The 17,168-nt window shown below is 41.8% G+C and overlaps 1 protein-coding gene across 6 annotated transcripts in view; it reads left to right on the top strand.

The window, feature by feature from the left end:
* Nucleotides 1-17,168, top strand: part of MARK1 (microtubule affinity regulating kinase 1) — a 59,013-nt gene that overhangs the window by 10,377 nt on the left and 31,468 nt on the right. For 5 of the 6 annotated variants that reach the window (XM_039914791.1, XM_007672372.3, XM_007672375.3 and 2 more), the window contains exons 2-4: nucleotides 8,999-9,199; nucleotides 10,427-10,480; nucleotides 16,080-16,128. In XM_039914791.1, the coding sequence (XP_039770725.1) occupies nucleotides 8,999-9,199; nucleotides 10,427-10,480; nucleotides 16,080-16,128 (304 nt within the window). Of the gene's footprint in view, nucleotides 1-8,998; nucleotides 9,200-10,426; nucleotides 10,481-16,079; nucleotides 16,129-17,168 lie in introns of those variants that run through there. The other variant, XM_039914792.1, reaches the window with a different exon arrangement.

The raw sequence follows: 17,168 nt of genomic DNA, 5'->3' as shown, positions 1-17,168 counted from the left end.
CATTGAGATTTTAGGTGAGCGGCATAAGAATTGTTACATTTAATTAAATGTGAGAGAAGGTGGACCAGAAGTTTCATGGTTACAGAGCAGTTTGAAATTGCAACTAATATTGCAAATTCCTGGTTAGAAAAGCAAATTCCCAAAAGTTGTGAGTACCATACCCTAAGGCGTGTGAAGTGATAATGGAAGGTTGTGATTTGAGAGAGGCCATTCCTAATTATTCTGGCTCTGATTGCCCATACTCGGCTCATTTCTGCTTCAGGAACAGACATTTATTCAGAGCACCTTCAATCAGTCAATCAGTGGTATTACTGAGCGCTTCCTGTGTGCAGAGCGCTGTAGTAAGCTCTTGGAATACTACAGTACCACAGAGTTGGAAGTCACCTTCCTGTTCATAAGGAGCATATGGTCTAGAGGTGCCTTTTCATGTTGAGTGTGAAGCAAAGCTGGAACGGTTAGAGGAAGCATATTTTGTTCCCAGGATTTTCTGACTTGGGATAAATGGCCTGGCCTTCCAAGGAGCCATTTGGAGGGAAGGGACTTAAGAGAGTTAGTGACAGGAGACAGTGCCCAGCTGATGTTTTAGCTTACAGCCCCCTGCTGCTGTTGTCCGGCTCAGTACCAGGCATCCCAGGGTCCTGGCCTTCAATCTGACCATTCCAGTCGCAGGACCAAAAGCAAGACTTCTGGTGGTTTTGCCAGCCTTCACCCTGGACCTTTATCCAGTCATGGTGAACGATGCATTAATGAGTCAGTGGTAAGTGGGTTCGGTGCAGATAATTACAATTCAGCATGAAAGGTTACAAATCACTTAAGTTGATATTGTGCAGTGTACATTCAGTAACGTTTCTGAGTTCATGTCCCGATTGTCCCAAAGTCTGATGAGTTGAGTGCCACCCAGGATTAATGGCAGGGTGGCATTTTGTCCCTCTCTGCCCCCACCCCCTCTGGACTCTAAAGATTGCCTAGTGTAACTGTGGTTGTGGGGTAGTGAATGTGGATGGGGGGTGAAAAGGCCTGAAATAGAGCCTGTCAGTCTAACTGGAGTTGCTGCCAGGTTTCCACCTCCAAGCAGCCTTGGGGATTCAGGCAGACAGGATCAATGCTTGTGGAGCCACTTACCCTGGCACAGTGCAATCTGTAGACTGATGTATGTTAGCTTTGCTTAGTGCATTTGAGTGCCCAGAGCAGAATTTTCTACAGGAAAACCCTCTTCAAAAGATGTGCTTAGCCTGGCAAATGGGGTTGGAGTGGTCGCTCAGGAAAAGGAGCATTGGAAGTCCTTAACTCTTTTAGTCAGTACCGAACGTGTCACGGATGTCCTTTAGGCATAAACTAGAAAAAGTGTCCATTTCTCCCACTAATTCATCACGTTGGAGATGGCTGGCCGGCTCCCAGACACCTTCACGATCTTCGACTGTGGGCAAAGTGGGGCTGTGTGCCGTGTGCTCCTGCCGGATACAGTGGTCAGTCGTTATCCAAGATGACGCTTCTGACCGAAGCTTTCCTGTGGGTGCCGTTGTCCCTGAGGCTTCGCTTTACCTCTTCCTGAAAATGTTCTCTCCGTCCCCCTTGCTCTCTTCCCAATTCAGCTCCTATATAACTTCCTAAGCTGCATTGAGGGGGATCGTAGCCTCAGTGCTGGTAAACTGACTTCATTCCAGGATTTTGATGTTTGTGAGCACCACCGCTGCAACCTAAGGGAGAAGGGTGGGGGAAACCAGTGCTGAGAGGGTGTGGACGATGTGCCGGTGGAGGAACCCTGTTATCCTATTATAGAGGTGCATTAGCTGGTCACATCACTTCCAGAGTTCAGGTAGGAGTGGAAGCTTGGAGGGAATAGGGAGAAGCCTAGTCGGGGGGATGATGGGATTGGGACAGAGGCTTGTCTAAAGGAGTCTAGAGGGGATGGAGGGAGGAAGAGAGATCGGGTGATTGCCAAAGTGATGGCCCCTGATGGAGAGGTTAGTGGGAACTGCCTTTTTTTTTAATGTGGGTGGGGATTGGGCAGGTATACCAGCCTGGTACTTTAAATTGCACTGCTTCCATCTCACTTGCAATTTCACTGTTGGAAAGCAACAATATCGGTATCTGTAGCTTTCGTTCTGCCATGATAATGAGTATTGTTCCCTTTCTGATGTCCTAAAGATTTCCATAAGTTGTTCTTTATTTCTCCTGTCTCACCATAATAAGATTTGCTTGGGGATGGGGGGAGGGAAATGATCAAATCACTCTCCAGAAACCAATTCCTGTATAATAAGGAGAAAATCTTAGCAATAAGCAACAGCCTAGCCTTAGAAATTTCACCCTCTGCTCTTGAAATCCCGACTGAGGTGAATTCAGTTTCGACTCTGCAGATTCAATGCCCGGGAAAAAGTCACTGTCGATTTTAGTAGAGGTTTAAGGAAATAGGTAATATTGGAACTGGGACCTGTGTTCCTGGGGCAGGCTAGCCAATGGGCCCCTCTACCTTGGGACCCTCCCACCTTAAATGGCTCTTCCCTACCTGGGCCATTAGTGGTGGCAGAGGAGGGAGGGGAGTGGGGAGGTTTACCTTTGCTCTCGGCTGCTATAATGTTCACTGGCTGCTAGCGCTGCTGTTCCAGGACCAAAGGATGCCCCAATGCCCCCCTCCCATTGGGGCTCTCATGGCAGGGGCTCTGCCTGCCACAGCTTCCCCAAGCATATAAATGGAAGTTTGCTCTTGATTATACAGTTGTTTTCTCAGAGTGATGGTTTTTATCATGCTAATCCCAGACTGTGTTAACCTCAAAGCAAATATATGTATCCCATCTAGTCTTCTCCAATCTTTTGTCTTCCTCGCTTCCTCCCGACCCACAGTTTTGATCTTTTAACCTTTTCTCTTCCCTCTTAACTACTCTCTTCCAAGATGTATAGCGTGATCTAGGGATTTAGACATCAGAAATCCCCACAGCCCTTGTGTATATATGTACATATCTATAATTCTGTTTATATTAATGCCTGTTCACTTGTTCTGATGTGTGTATATGTCTATAATTCTATTTATTTATATTGATGCTATTGATGCCCATTTACTTGTTTTGATGTCTTTCTCCCCGTTCTAGACTGTGAGCCTGTTGTGGGCAGGGATTCTCTCTCTCTTAGCTGAATTGTACTTTCCAAGCACTTAGCACAGTACTTGGCACACAGTAAGCGTTCAATAAATACGGTTGAATGAATGAAGTCACTGATTCCTTTACCTACTGGGACGTTGGGTGAATGGTTTGATTCCTGCTAATGGTTAGTTTCTTTATCTTGTATTTATTTAGGTGATGGGAACGAAAAGAGGCTTGACCGTGCCGTGAGGGTTATCTGATATCTGGATTTTTAATATTTTTTGCCGTTAGAGTAAACAAATTGTGAAGCACAGTGAAAATTGGTTTAATTATCCCTCCAGCATTTGTGTTCATGTTACAGTTATTTTGATAAATTCTTACTCTAAAAAGAATTCCATCCATCTTCCTATATAGACTAGCTTTTCAATCATTTGTCCTTTGGAAAAGGCTAAAGTTGTCATTACATTGCCATATCATTTTGTCATTATTTGAGTACAATCTAATCTACCTCTTTGCTGAAAGGAGAAAGGTCTTATGATTTTAGAATGTCCCGTCAAAAATGTCAGACGAGCCCTGGTCATGTCACTGCTAGTGTTTGGTGAGTTGGGCAGGGACACAAATCGGACCCTAGACTGTGTATGGGAATGTTATCTCTGGTTGTTATGCAGACTTAAAGATGTCTTTGGCCTAGCCCGTTTCTCTTTTAATGTGGCAACGCATCTGTCCTCAAAAGACTGATTTTCCGAAGATCAGATCTGATGCCGGGCGGCATGTTTTGTGTCACAAGTTTCCAAGCACCTTTGTCAATGGAGCACACTTTGGAATCGGTTTGTACCTTTTCCACTCTCCACCTCTGAAGTGTGTCCTGGTGCTAAGTTCTCCATAAAAGATTTTCTGGGATACCCAGTTATTGTTCATCCAAACTCAGTTTCTGCACTTTTGCAGCTAAGCTCTTGTCATCATTGTCTTAGTGTCTGCCATCCTGCTCTCCTTGGTTTTCGGGGTGAGTTCTAATTGTTTTATTCCAACTCTCCACCTTAGCAAATGCAGAGGGGATTGGTTATTTTATTTGCCATTGGTATGGTGTCTGCCTCACCAACATATAATAATACTGGGGCAATAGCAGTATGGTAAATGACAGTCTTCGCCTTTAGGCTGACTCTTTAATTTACAGAGCTCATACTCCACCTTGCCAAATTCTGGTAACGCCAGTATGTCTTTTGAGTATGTAGTTAGAGAAGCAGCGTGGCTCAGCGGAAAGAGCCTGGGCTTGGGAGTCAGAGGCCATGAGTTCAAATTCCAGCTCTGCCACTTGTCAGCTGTGTGACCGTGGGCGAGTCGCTTCACTTCTCTGTGCCTCAATTACCTCATCTGTAAAATGGGGATTAGCTGTGAGCCTCACGTGGGACAACCTGATTACCCTGTATCTACCCCAGCACTTAGAACAGTGCTCTGCACATAGTAAGTGCTTAACAAATACCAACATTATTATTATTGTGAGGTTGTCATCTGTAATGGTATTTCATGAGAGCATGCTGCCCAGATAGTGGAATTTTTCGGCAGCTTCAAGCTGCCATCCGTCCCTGGATGCCATCAGAATAGGTGCTGTGGTGTTAGCTTTCAGGACTTCGATCTTTTTCAGAGTGCTTTTAAGTGATTAGCAGCTCATGCAAAACATCCAGTAAGCAATAAGTGCTGGCAGCTACTGCATATCGTCTGCCAGTTGCAGTTCTTGGGGGAATCTCTGCCACCTTTGTCTTCGTACGAAATTACCGCAAATTTGAGAGGTGGTCGTGTAGTCGGTATTGTATGTAGACCCCCATTTTCCAGACCTTTGAATGTATCGGTCAGCAAGGCAAGGAATGATACAGGGGGGAAGAACGCAGACTCGCTTGAAGTCGTTTGTGACAGCAAAACGGGTAGGGAAACAGCCTTCGTCAAGAACACTGTCATCAGCCTGGAATGACCTTGTAAAGTGGATATTTTTTTGGATAGCCAAACTTTCAAAGAATGGCCCACAAGCCATCTCTATTTACTGAATCGGAAGCTTCTGTGAGATCCGTGAAGACTAGGTATGCGGCCTGGTGTGCACTCTGCATTTTTTCTGTAGCTGTCTAGTGTCAAAGATCATGTCACTAGTACTGGGTCCAGATTGAAAGCCGCATTGGCTCTCAGGAAGTATTTTTTTTCTGCCAGCTGGTCTATTGGATGGTCTTACATTACTCTGGCTAGCAGTGGCCGGGAGAGAAATCCCATGACAGTTGATGGCCCTGCCTCTTCTACAGATGGCCAACGCATGCATCGTTGAACTCCTGTGACAGTTCTTCCCATTCCCAGATAATGCACAATAGATCTCCAAGCTTTCCGGTGAGCTTGTGCCCGCCATAACTGTTCAACTCCACAGATGTGCCATCTATACCAGTGGCTGATCTGCTGATCCACTGAAACGTGGATCAGTAGCCTTCAGCACTTCTGACGTGGTTGAGGGAAGAGAGATTTGTTTAATGGTAGGAAACTGCTCCAGATCACCTGGGCAACAGAATGAGGGGTGGATTTGAGCAGGGAGAAGCAGGAGAACCCTAAACTCTAGTTTTCTGTGCCCCCTGAGCGGATGGATTTATTTCCTTCACGTCTAGCTTATGTGATGTTTTGAAGTAAGCTGTGATATTTCAAGCTGAATGAAAGCACATGTACTTTTTATGTTTGCATCTTTATTGTGGCCTGGACCAATATTTGCATCTGAGTTCTTTTCTCATCCCACTTTTTTGTTCTAAGTGGTCCTTATTATAGTCTCATTGCAGCATTAATGAGCTAAATTGAACTTGGACCCTCTAGGGACTCTAAGGCTAGCTAAAAGCCTCTGACCGTCAACAAGATCTTTGGCCCCTAGATTTGAATCGGCCAGCTTCTGCCTATAAATCCTAAACAGTGTTCCTTCTAAGGTGAGATGCAGCATGGCCTAATGGAAAGAACACAGGCCTGGGAGTCAGAGGACCTGGGTTCTAATCCCAGCTCTGCCATTTGTCTGCTTTGTGACCGTGGGCAAGTCACTTCATTTTTCTAGGCTTCAGTACCCCCATCTGCAAAATGGGGATTCAGTTCCTGTTCTCCTTTCTACTTAGACTGTGAGCCCCATGTGGGACTGATTAATTTGTCTCTCCCCCAGCACTTAGTGCAGTCCTTGGCATGTAATAAGGACTTAATAAATTCCATATAAAAGGATGCACCAGGATTAATCAGTAAATCACATTTATTGAGTTTATACTGGGTGGAGAGCACTCTACTAAGCACTTGGGAAAATAAAATAGAATTAGTGGACATGATTCCATGCCCTCAAAGAGCTTTCAGTCTAGTTGGGGGGCAAATATTAAATGAAATTTCAGAGTGGAAGAATGGAAGGGAACTACATTCGTGAGTTAATACTTAAGCAATAAGGTATGTGGGATAAGTACACAGTGCTATAGGAAGTGGTGAGTAGTTAAGTGCTTAGAAGGCACAGAAGACTCAAGCAGGCACAAAGGCGTTTTATTGTTGAAATTGCTGTGCATCAAAAACACCAGGGTGGGGAACACGGGGAGGTGGTGACGCAATAGGACGGGCCTCAAGAGTCAACACCCATGTTACATCAAAATGCGAAAGATCCCTGAATGTTTTCAAAGAAGAATGGCTTTCAGTATGTATCCAGACAGCCACCATCACAGTTTCACGAAGGAGACTGTTGACATTGGGCTACCTTTTTTCACCATTTTCTGTAGGTTTTGAGACCAGCATTTTAACTGCATTCATGTAGATGTATTTATGTAGTAGGAAACTTGGAATAGGTTAATTCATGGAATCTAGAGAGACTCGCGGGGGAAAAGATGGTTGAAATTAGGAATTTGCCGTAACAAATCTAGAGCAAAGTGAATGTGCTCTTTGCTGTAAGAATGAAGATAATGCAGCCAGTATAACCAGTGCATATCATTTGGCAACATCTTAGGCTTTCAAGTAGCTAGAGAAGTAAAAACTAGTCATTTGAAATTGAGCAGTGAATCAGTGCTCCAGTTCAAAGTGACTGAAAAATTTGCAAAAGCTAAGATTTGAATCGTAATCATCAGTGCACATTGCAGTGCAAAAAAAGTTAATCCTATACAATGACATCATCCTGACCTCTATACTTAATCACAAGCTTGTATTTTTTAGCCAATTGATGATTTGCAACACTCAGTGTATTATGGATACAATTAAACATGAATCATAAATTGGACTTTTGGTGACGCATATGTAAATCAGCACCTCATCAATGCTTGGAAAGCAAAATGGATTTGCAGTATTACTTGGACAGACCATACCACATCTAATGAAAATAGCTGCCTAGCCCATGCTTGGAAACTTGTGCCATTGAGAAAAGTAGTTGAATTTTTCAAATGGTTTGTGCAATGGACAGTAGTTTATCAGTGAAGAAAATCTGAAGATTTTGCTAATGTTTTGGAAATTACATTGTGGTACTAAATATATGGATTATACAAAGCATCTGAGGGCTAATCTTGAGATGGGGAGAGTGAGAGAGTCCTCTGCAAGAAAATTGATGGAAGAGAAGAGGGGGAAGATAGGCCAAGGGGACCCAGGTGGCTTGAGGAAGGACAAGCGATTCTAATGTAGATCTCTGCCGATTTAAAATAAGGTTATGGGTAGAGGAAAATCCTTTCCACGCCCCCTTTACCTTGATATTCATGGCAAAGTGTACCCTTGAAAATAAATTCTTTATTGGTAATAGTTGTAGTAGTAATATCCATTAAGTGCTTACTGTGTGCAGAGCACTGTACTAGGCACTGGGAAAAGATAAGCAGGTGGGAATTAGATGTGGTCCCAGTCCCCATCGGAGGTGTTTACAGTCTACAAGCCTATAGGGCTCCCAGTTCTAGAACTCTCACTCAACCCTAAACTGACAAAGTCTTGCAGTTAAATCCAACAGACCCGGTGGGATTAGGTTGTGACAAGAATGCTGGAAATTCATGTAGGATTATATGTTTCTGTCTGGCTCTCTAGGCCCTCACTGTGCTCCTTCAAGATTCCTCTGTGACTAGTTTAGTCTCTTCAGACATGAAATTAGGATACTCATTGGAACTCCCCAGATCATGTTTTTCTGGCTGCCTTCGTAATAGCCATTAGCCGTAGATAACTGTGTTCTCAATATCCTTAGATGCCCTGTTAATAGGAGGATTAGAAATTTGGGTTGATAAACTGGAATGGTCTCCTTTACATTAGTTGTAGAGAATCAATCAAGCAGGGGTATCTATTGAAGGCTTACTAGGTGCAGAGCACTGTATTAAGCACTTGGGAAGAAAGTACAGTAGATAAGAAAACTTGGAGGCCAACAAAATATTCTTCTCATCTCGTCTCTTTTTCTAAAGAAAGTTGTAAACATTAGGAAAGCGTCCAGGTAGAAGAAAATGCATGAGTTCTGCTTTTCATTGTTTTGAAAATGAAGTTTGAAAGCTCCCTTACCTTAGAGCTCTAAAAAAAAATTCTTGATATCAAAAATGTCCTTTGTCAGATTGACTCTTTGGAATGATTAAAATGCAGGTCTAAGAGGGAATGTTGGTTGTGTTGAGAATTGTTGTGAAAGAACCAAGAATGCCTTTTAAAAACCAAATGATTTTTGAAAAAGCATATGATAGAAAAGAGGAGCCGCTATATGTCTTTGAAAAACATTTTTCATTTGCAAATTTCATCTTTTCTGAAGATGGAAATGATTTATCCACCTGAATTTAAGTGAAACAGGTGGAAATCTTTTTTTTAAAATCTATAGCAGCCACCTTGCATCTTGTGCAATAATTTCTGGCTAATTTCATTCTTAGTCAAAAATCATATCATAAAGTGTCTTTTTAAAAAATCTTGTACATTTGCTAACCTAAATCTTTCTTTCATTTTTCTTTCAGCATACATCTGTGGATGGATACACCGAACCACACATCCAGCCTACAAAATCAAGTAGGCAAAATGTCCCCCGGTGTAGAAACTCCATTGCATCAACAACAGATGAGCAACCTCACATTGGCAATTATCGTTTGCTAAAAACGATAGGAAAAGGAAACTTTGCAAAGGTGAAATTAGCAAGACATGTTCTTACAGGTAGAGAGGTAAGTTTGTATTAAGGATTTTTACTGCATTTCCTCAAGTCATTCGTGTACCTGCTTTTAAAAGCTTTACTGTTACTCCTTTGATGGGGTCTTCATTGCTGAAAATGGCAAAATAGACTAGACTATAACTTATGAGAGTTTTGTTTTGAATTTGGGCATTTTTAAAAGGTTAAGGTAAAATATCAAAAAAGAATTTCCTAAAATTCCTTGACACCCACAAAAATAGGATTCCATTTAAAAATACAAGCATCTGCTTTTAGTGGTGATGGTGAATAAGGGTAAAATTAGAACATGCATTGTAGATGACGGTATGTATTTGGTTATGTTTCAGTTCAAATAATTTTCTCTTTTATTTAAAAACATAATCTTTTTTCAGCTCTAAGGAGGCCTTAATTTGCTGGGGTTTGCCGGAGCTCAGCCTCGATCCTTCTTAGGTGTACGTTTGCTCAGAACCTTCTTTCAGAGGGGGAAACTAGAAGAAGAGCTAGTACCTGGAGCTCTAGAACTCCTTCCAGTTCAAATTGTCCTATATTAGTAATTTCTGGGATTTATTAAGTGTTTTCTATGAACCAAAGCAGTGCACCGAGAGTTAGGTAAAGGTTGGTCAGATTAGACACAGCTCCACTTCCCCACAGGGCTCACAGTTTAAGAGATTGGGAGAACAGGTATGTTTTCTCCTGACTTGCAGATGATGAACTGAAACCCCAAGAGGTTGGGAGATACCCAAGGTCAGACAGCAGGGCAGTTTCAGGGTGGGTAGTATTGGGATTAGAACCCAGGTTCCTGCCTCCCAGATCCGGGCTTTTTCTAGTTGACCACACTATTCCCTTACCTGCAGATGCAAAGACAAAGAAAAGCACACAGGTATTTCACATATTGGGTCTGAGGCATTGATTTTATTCCCATCTTGTCACCTATGCATTTAACTGCAGGTTAAAAGGACTGGTTTGTATTGAATTAAGTAGTGATTTTGCTGGTTTGGTGTGGATAGAACATGGTGGTAGAATTAGGTAACATTCTTGCAGTAGGGCATGTCTACATGATGCAGTATTGAAAGAACATGATGCAGTACAGAAAGAAATAGTATTTTAGACTTCCACAAAACTCAATCTCTAAATACTGTGCTACAGATGTGGCTGTCTTTGCTTTCTTGAAGAACCCCCACATTAAAGAAATTTTTCACCATGTCAATGGTGTTTATTGAGTGCTCACTATTTAATTTTGCAGGTTGCTGTGAAAATAATAGATAAGACTCAGCTAAATCCTACCAGTCTACAAAAAGTAAGTATTTTTCTTACGAGTACAGATTATCAGAATTATTTTTCTGCCTGTGGTGACATTTTAATGATTTACTTTGAGTGTAACTCCCATTGAGTTGTCCCCAGTACCTCAGTTGCTAGGAGAAAGATATATAAAGTATTTGTCATGTATCATGATGAAATAATGTGTGATTTTTATAAAAATAATTTGAAATCTCTTCCCTTCAGATGCATAGTCCACTGCCATGAACCTTTATTATTCAGCAGCGACCTATTAATAGAAGGATTTAAAAATAATAATGTATTTCCCCTGAGCAGTATGAGTGGGAGGTCATTCTAAATTTAATTTTAGGTACCCATATTTCATACTTTTAATAATGCATATTTATTTTAATTGTATTCCAATAGAGTATCTCAAAAACTATTTAAAATTGCTCTGCACATAGCTTGTTTGCCTTATCAAATTTGTTAAAATCGCTTTGGCCCGAAATCTCTCTTAGGCATCATGTATTTCATATCTTTTGAAAATGTGTTTATTCAAAGGTGCCAAGCCAGAGAAGTTTTGGACTTGGATAGTATTTTTGCAGAATCACCCGATGATTAAGAATATTAAGTTGTCTTGTTGGGAGTTTCATGAAGCTTTCTATTTCTACAAGATGATGCAGCGTGGCTCAGTGGAAAGAGCCAGGGCTTGGGAGTCAGAGGTCGGGGGTTCGAATCCTCGCTCTGCCACTTGTCAGCTGTGTGACCGTGGGCAAGTCACTTAACTTCTCTGTGCCTCAGTTACCTCATCTGGAAAATGGGGATTAACTGTGAGCCTCACATGGGACAACCTGATGACCCTGTATCTACCCCAGTGCTTAGAACAGTGCTCTGCCCCTAGTAAGTGCTTAACAAATACCAACATTATTATTATTATTACTCTCAATTCCTGGTGGTGGTTGTATTATGGCCTGGAAGACTAGACTTTTTTTTTTCCTTTTGTGACCAAAATCTAAATATGTCCCTATTTTATAGTTTTACAGCCAACATTTTTAAAGCTGCCCTTCGGTAGTCTTGTGTCACTTCTCACCTAAGCTAGACTTGGGCAGACAGTTCCACACCAAGTTCTCATGCCCGGTCCACAAGACTCTGCTTACACTGTGAGCGTCAAAGCCTCCTTCCCCTCCCCTTTCTGTCTTTCACGCGGCCATCTGGAAGAGGCCCATTTCATTGGCCAGATATGATGTTGTCCAGAGTGAAGCTGGCCCTTGTCCCTTCCTCAGTTCCTTGAAAAGGGCCATCCTTCTTGGCCCCGGGGTGTTGTGACTAGAGCAGCTACCACAGCTTCCATGGCAGTTCTGGGAGCTGAGGTAGGAGAATGAGAAATTTAAAAAATGAGATGAAAGAAGAGCAGATGAACATCTCCCGGGGGTTGGGGGTGGGGAGGGGAAGGGACAGCTGACTTTCCAGTCTCTTACTTTTAGCCTTTGCTGAAAATAAAGTTCTTGGGTTAATGAAAACCAGTGTGGGGCTACAGCTGCAGAAAAGGTCCCTGCCATTTGCAGAGGGACTGAAGAGGCTTTTAAGACTCTTCTTAATAAATGGCTGTGGAAGAGTTTGTTTTTTTTTAGCCTTTAGCCATTTGCGAAGTGGCCCTGCCTGCTTTAGAGGCTCTAGCCATTTGCAATAAAGCTGGGGCAGCTTTGGGGATTCTGGCCATTTGTCAAATTATATTGATAGAGATATGTTGATGATTGGGCTTCCTGGTGTTTGATTTCGATCTTTGAATTGTTGATTATCTGACTTTACCAGTGGTCTTTAAATGCTTCGTTTTAGGAAGTTTGGAACTTTCCCGGTTTTTGTTTCTTAAAAACCAGTATCCTCCTGAATCAGTCGATCCATAGCACTTACTGTGTGCAGAGCACTGTGTGAAATGTTTGGGATATTTCCATACCTGAGATTAAGGAGCCAGGACTCTCGAGAGCCTACGGCATGAGGCATGTGGAAGGAAGAGAGTCCTGGGGAGCAGACTCCAGCTTGACAGAAGGCTATGTTTGCGGGGGAGGATAAGACCCTGCTTATGGAGCTTCTTCCCAGTGTGGACCACCTGGAATAAGGCCTTGCTGGCCTAGGAGTCACTGGTGTCAGGGCGGTAGCCAAAATGTTTTGGGATTTGTCCCTACCTGCTGATGAACGGCAATGACAGAAACTTTCCCCTCGGTCATGTCCTCTTGTCTCAGTGGCTGCCTGTGAGACATGTTAATGCATAGGAACGTATCCCGATTTCTCTGGCCAATCTCAGTGTTGAGTAAACATTCAAAATTTCCTACGTACAATATGGTGACAGTGGTTGCTAAACATGGGGGTGAATGTGAGTGGAAAAACTGTTGCATCACTAGTCAGTCCCAGCATACTGTGTCTGTGTAAATAAATACCGTCCGCTGGCTTGTGGCTGCAGTCACCACTGTCATTTCGCGGTGCAGACTTCAAACTGCAGATTTAAAAAAATTTTTTTTTTTGATTAATGATTTGACCAGAGCTGGAGAGTCAACCCATTCACAGATTCTGGAACATGTTTGCTTAGTGCTCTGCAATGTTAGTGCTCTGCAACAATGAGGTTGCGCATTATTCTGCAGCATGGTAAATGTTTTAAAAGTTGTTATTTCTCACCTGGCCTAGTGGAAAGAGCGTGGCCTAGTGGAAAGAACATGGGCCTGGGAGGAGAGGGCCTGGGTTCAAATCCCACCTCTGCCCCTTGCCTGTCCTGTGACCTTGGGCAAGTTACTTAGTCGATAGTATTTATCGAATGCTTACTGTATTCAGAACACTGAACTAATAAGAACTAGGGAGAGTACTTAATTTACCTTTTCCCCTGTTTCTTCATCTGCCAAAAATAGGGATTCAATACCTGTTCTCCCTCCTCCTTAGAAAGCGAGACCAATGTGGGAGAGGAACTGTCTGACTTGATTATCTTGTATCTAACCTAGTGCTTAATACAGCACATGACTGTTGTTGTTATACCTCAAGGAAAGTACAGAAATTCCCTAAAAATAGAAATCAACTGCATAACAAACCAAATATGGGCTTCTCCCTTTCACTACTGAAAACACTGATTTTTGTATTGCAGCTCTTTAGAAAAGGCTTGAGAATGGCTTTATACATAATAGTGGGCCAATATTGATAGTGAGCAGCATGGTCTTTGACCCATTCAGAAGACCAGAATACAATTTTGCACAGTTTTAATCTGGTTATTAACCCGAGACAAGGTCTTTAATGCTGATACTGCATCTTATAGCCAAAATTTTAATAGTATATGGCTGGAAAAATATTCCATGTACTTTAAACAGCAATGGGATGCTTCAGTTTTCATACTGAAGGACAATCCTTTGTTCTGATAATTCCCACTAGGCGTGTGGTTCCATTAGTAAGCGTTGTATGGTGGATTGGTGTTCATCTGGGAGTGTGAAATAATTTAATGGAATAGTGCACTCAGAAATTGTCTGCCTGAAAAATGTCCTGTACTTGAAGGCATCAGGAACAAAGCATTTTGGGATGATTAAAAGAATTGTTAAAGTTCCAAATTTTGCAAAATTGGTCAACCAAAGAAAATTGACTTTTTTTAAATCCCAAATTGCCTCTAAGCCTTTTAAAATTGTTCTTCAGCTACTTCTATCAGCAGTGAAAGAACACAACTTGTTCTTTGGAGTCTCTTGATGCTATTTTCAAGCTACAACTTGGCACTTCAAGCAGTTAAAATGAGAGGACTCATCTTGAAAATAGGGATGAGAGGGCAGTCATTTGTTATACTTAAGATTGTATTTTCCTTTGTGGCTACTGAACTATCGTGTAACATTACAGATGTTATCTGATGATATCAAGCTATAGTGTTCAATTTTACTGAAATAAATATTTAGCAGTTTGCCACCATAATATTAAAATGTAGTCTGTTTTCACTTTAATGAATACCTGCATAGCTTTGCAATATGCATTTTATCTGTTCAATCCTTGATCCTTCAATTCCACTCTACATTATATAAAAAAAGTATAGGCACCTCTTTAATATTTTATTTATGGAGTACTTTATAATGCCATTTTTTCTTATTTGGAAAGTCAGTATCTTGTTTTTAAAGAAGTATCTCTTTTTATATTAATAGTGGAATTATTAGTGCATGTGGTTTGGAACGGTTTAAATTGGTGAGGTAGAAAAAACCTGCCTCTTGAAATTCATCTTATTTATGAAAAATTCTACCAAGTCCCTGTCAGCACAGTGCAGAACTCGTGAGTTAAGGCAGATGGATCCTAGAAGGGAGGGAAGGAGAAGTCAAGATGGTGACTCTCCCAGTGGCTCAAGGTGGCAATTGTGAATTTTTTGCTACTGCGCTTCTTGTTGGTCTCCAGATCTAGGGAAGCCCAGCAAAAATTGAAATAGCAGAGGCAGGAGAAGGTATGAACACCGACTCCAACCACAGCTGCCGCGATCCCAGCACCTGGTTCTCTAGGGCTTGGTTCTCTACTGGGAGCCTGGCTGAAAGAAAAAGTAAGATCAGTGGACACAAGGGAGGGTCTAAGTCAGTTGTATTTACTGAGCACTTACAGTGTGCAATGCACTCTATTAAGCATTTGGGAGAGTACAATACAGTAAACAGACACATTCCCTGCCCTGGCTGGAATTTGTCTTACCTACTCCTGCTTCTCCTGGTCTGGGTGGCGGCAAAAGAATCAGATTTGAAAAAGTCTTTGCCTCCTTTTCCTCGTCCTTCCCTTCCATTTGTTTCTTCCTAATTTGGGAGAAACATTGGACAGTACTAATATTTTTAATTATATCAAAATAGCTTACTTAGTAATTGGGGGATCAGTTAATATTTAGTTGTGCTCTTTACAAATAAACATATTGGAAAAATGATAGCTACTTCACCCTTCAGAAATAGAGGTGCCATAGGGAGAAAGAATTTGAAGAAGTGGCTTATTCATTCTTTTTATGGGAGAGAGTATTGGTGATTTCTTGTTTGAGAGAACCCTGAGAACTTATCACTCTTCCTTTAATTTTCTTCACCACTTTTCAGTTGAGGGATTTTTGTAATGGATCACAACAGGACTTTAAGCATGTAGGTTTGGAAGATTAAAAGCTCTTGAAAGACATCCTTCAATTTTTTTGCATGAAAATACTAAAAAATGATATTAGAATTTCTTAATGGCATCATTTGTCTTAGTGAGCAAGAAATCTAAAACATTTCCATATTATTCTTGCTTTAAATAAGTAAGTAGCCCAATTACGATAACTGTGAAGCACTTTTTCTTTCAGTGTTGTTTTTAATTACTCAACAGGCCAGAAATATAAATGGATTGAGGAGACATTATCAAATTGTACTCACTTAGATGAGTGGTTTTTTTTTAACTTCATGTGTGTAATAGTCTAGGTGTACTAATTTAAGGCAATCGAAGTTATTTTACAGGTCAGATTCTAAGGAAACTAACCAAATATGCAAAGTCTGGTAGAATTTAAGAAGTAGGTTGAATGTTTCCCCAGTCTACTAGGACTAGTTTGTTTTTATTGGTTTGGAGACAAACTCCTCACCTCAAATGCAATCATGTCCTGAAGTAACTTCAGAAATATACTAATTTTCTTTTTCCTTCAACAGTTGTTTCGAGAGGTACGAATAATGAAGATATTGAATCATCCCAATATAGGTAGGAATTTTCGTTTGGGGGGAGATTCTTAGAGATTAACTCACAGAGCTATTAAGTTTATGGGCCTGAAAAATAATTTGAGTTAATTGTTGGGGTTTGGGTGGGGACTGACACTTCTTATGGCTATATACTGGGAAAGATGGTGAGAACAACCCTGCCACTTAGGAAAAGAATCAGCCAGTGTCTCCCGCAGAAGCTGACACCTTACCTTTCGATAGCATTTTTTAGAAGCACCACTATGGCCACAACACTAACTTCTGGTGAGAACAATCCTAAATCTGGCTGTGTTTACTCTAATAGGCCCCCTTAACCAATAAGTCAAATGGATAGAGTTGTCCTGGACAACAGCGACCTCAGATAAGGCAGTTCCTGACCACATTTGGTGCTTTTTCTCCTTGCCCCACTGTGATGACCACTTAACGTGGCAGGCAGAGGTAGAGGGCAAGTGGGGAAGCGGGTAGGGGGAACTAGGCCCAAAATGAAGGTGGAGGGAGGGAATTCCCCCTTCTGACACTTTTTGTCCTTCCTTCCGATGTCCTCTTTCCCAGGGCTCACAACAGGGAATTCCCCCTTGGTCTGGGCCCAGTTGAACACCTTGACTCCATGGCAGTGTGTTTCTAGCTGTTGCTGCCTTTGTCCTCCATCTTGGAACTCCCCTGAGCCCACTGGATCCCAAGGGTATGCCACAACATTCCAGTGTGCCTTGGGACTCAAGAATTTCCAATAGTCCTGTGGGAGCATGTATCTGTGCTCAGGGATGCTCCCATGTAAAAGAAAATACCATTCTGGAATTTAGTATCTTATCACGCAAAGAGCAGTCTGAACAGCTGTCTCTGAACCTCACCCAACTTCTGGTTGGAGGAAAGCAGAATGGCCCTGCTCAATGGGCTTGGAACTTGTCCCAGATTGTATTCCCATCACCAGCCTGTGTATTTCCAAATGCTGATATTTGTGTTAAATTTTTAGTTCTTGATTATTTTTAGTTTTTATATTAAATACAATAGCAAAATGTAAACTCCTTGCAGGCAGAGAACATGGGT

The sequence above is a fragment of the Ornithorhynchus anatinus genome, chromosome 19 (assembly GCF_004115215.2).
Source record: "Ornithorhynchus anatinus isolate Pmale09 chromosome 19, mOrnAna1.pri.v4, whole genome shotgun sequence".
NCBI classification, from domain to species: Eukaryota; Metazoa; Chordata; class Mammalia; order Monotremata; family Ornithorhynchidae; genus Ornithorhynchus; species Ornithorhynchus anatinus.
This window is presented reverse-complemented; position numbering and strand designations above follow the sequence as displayed.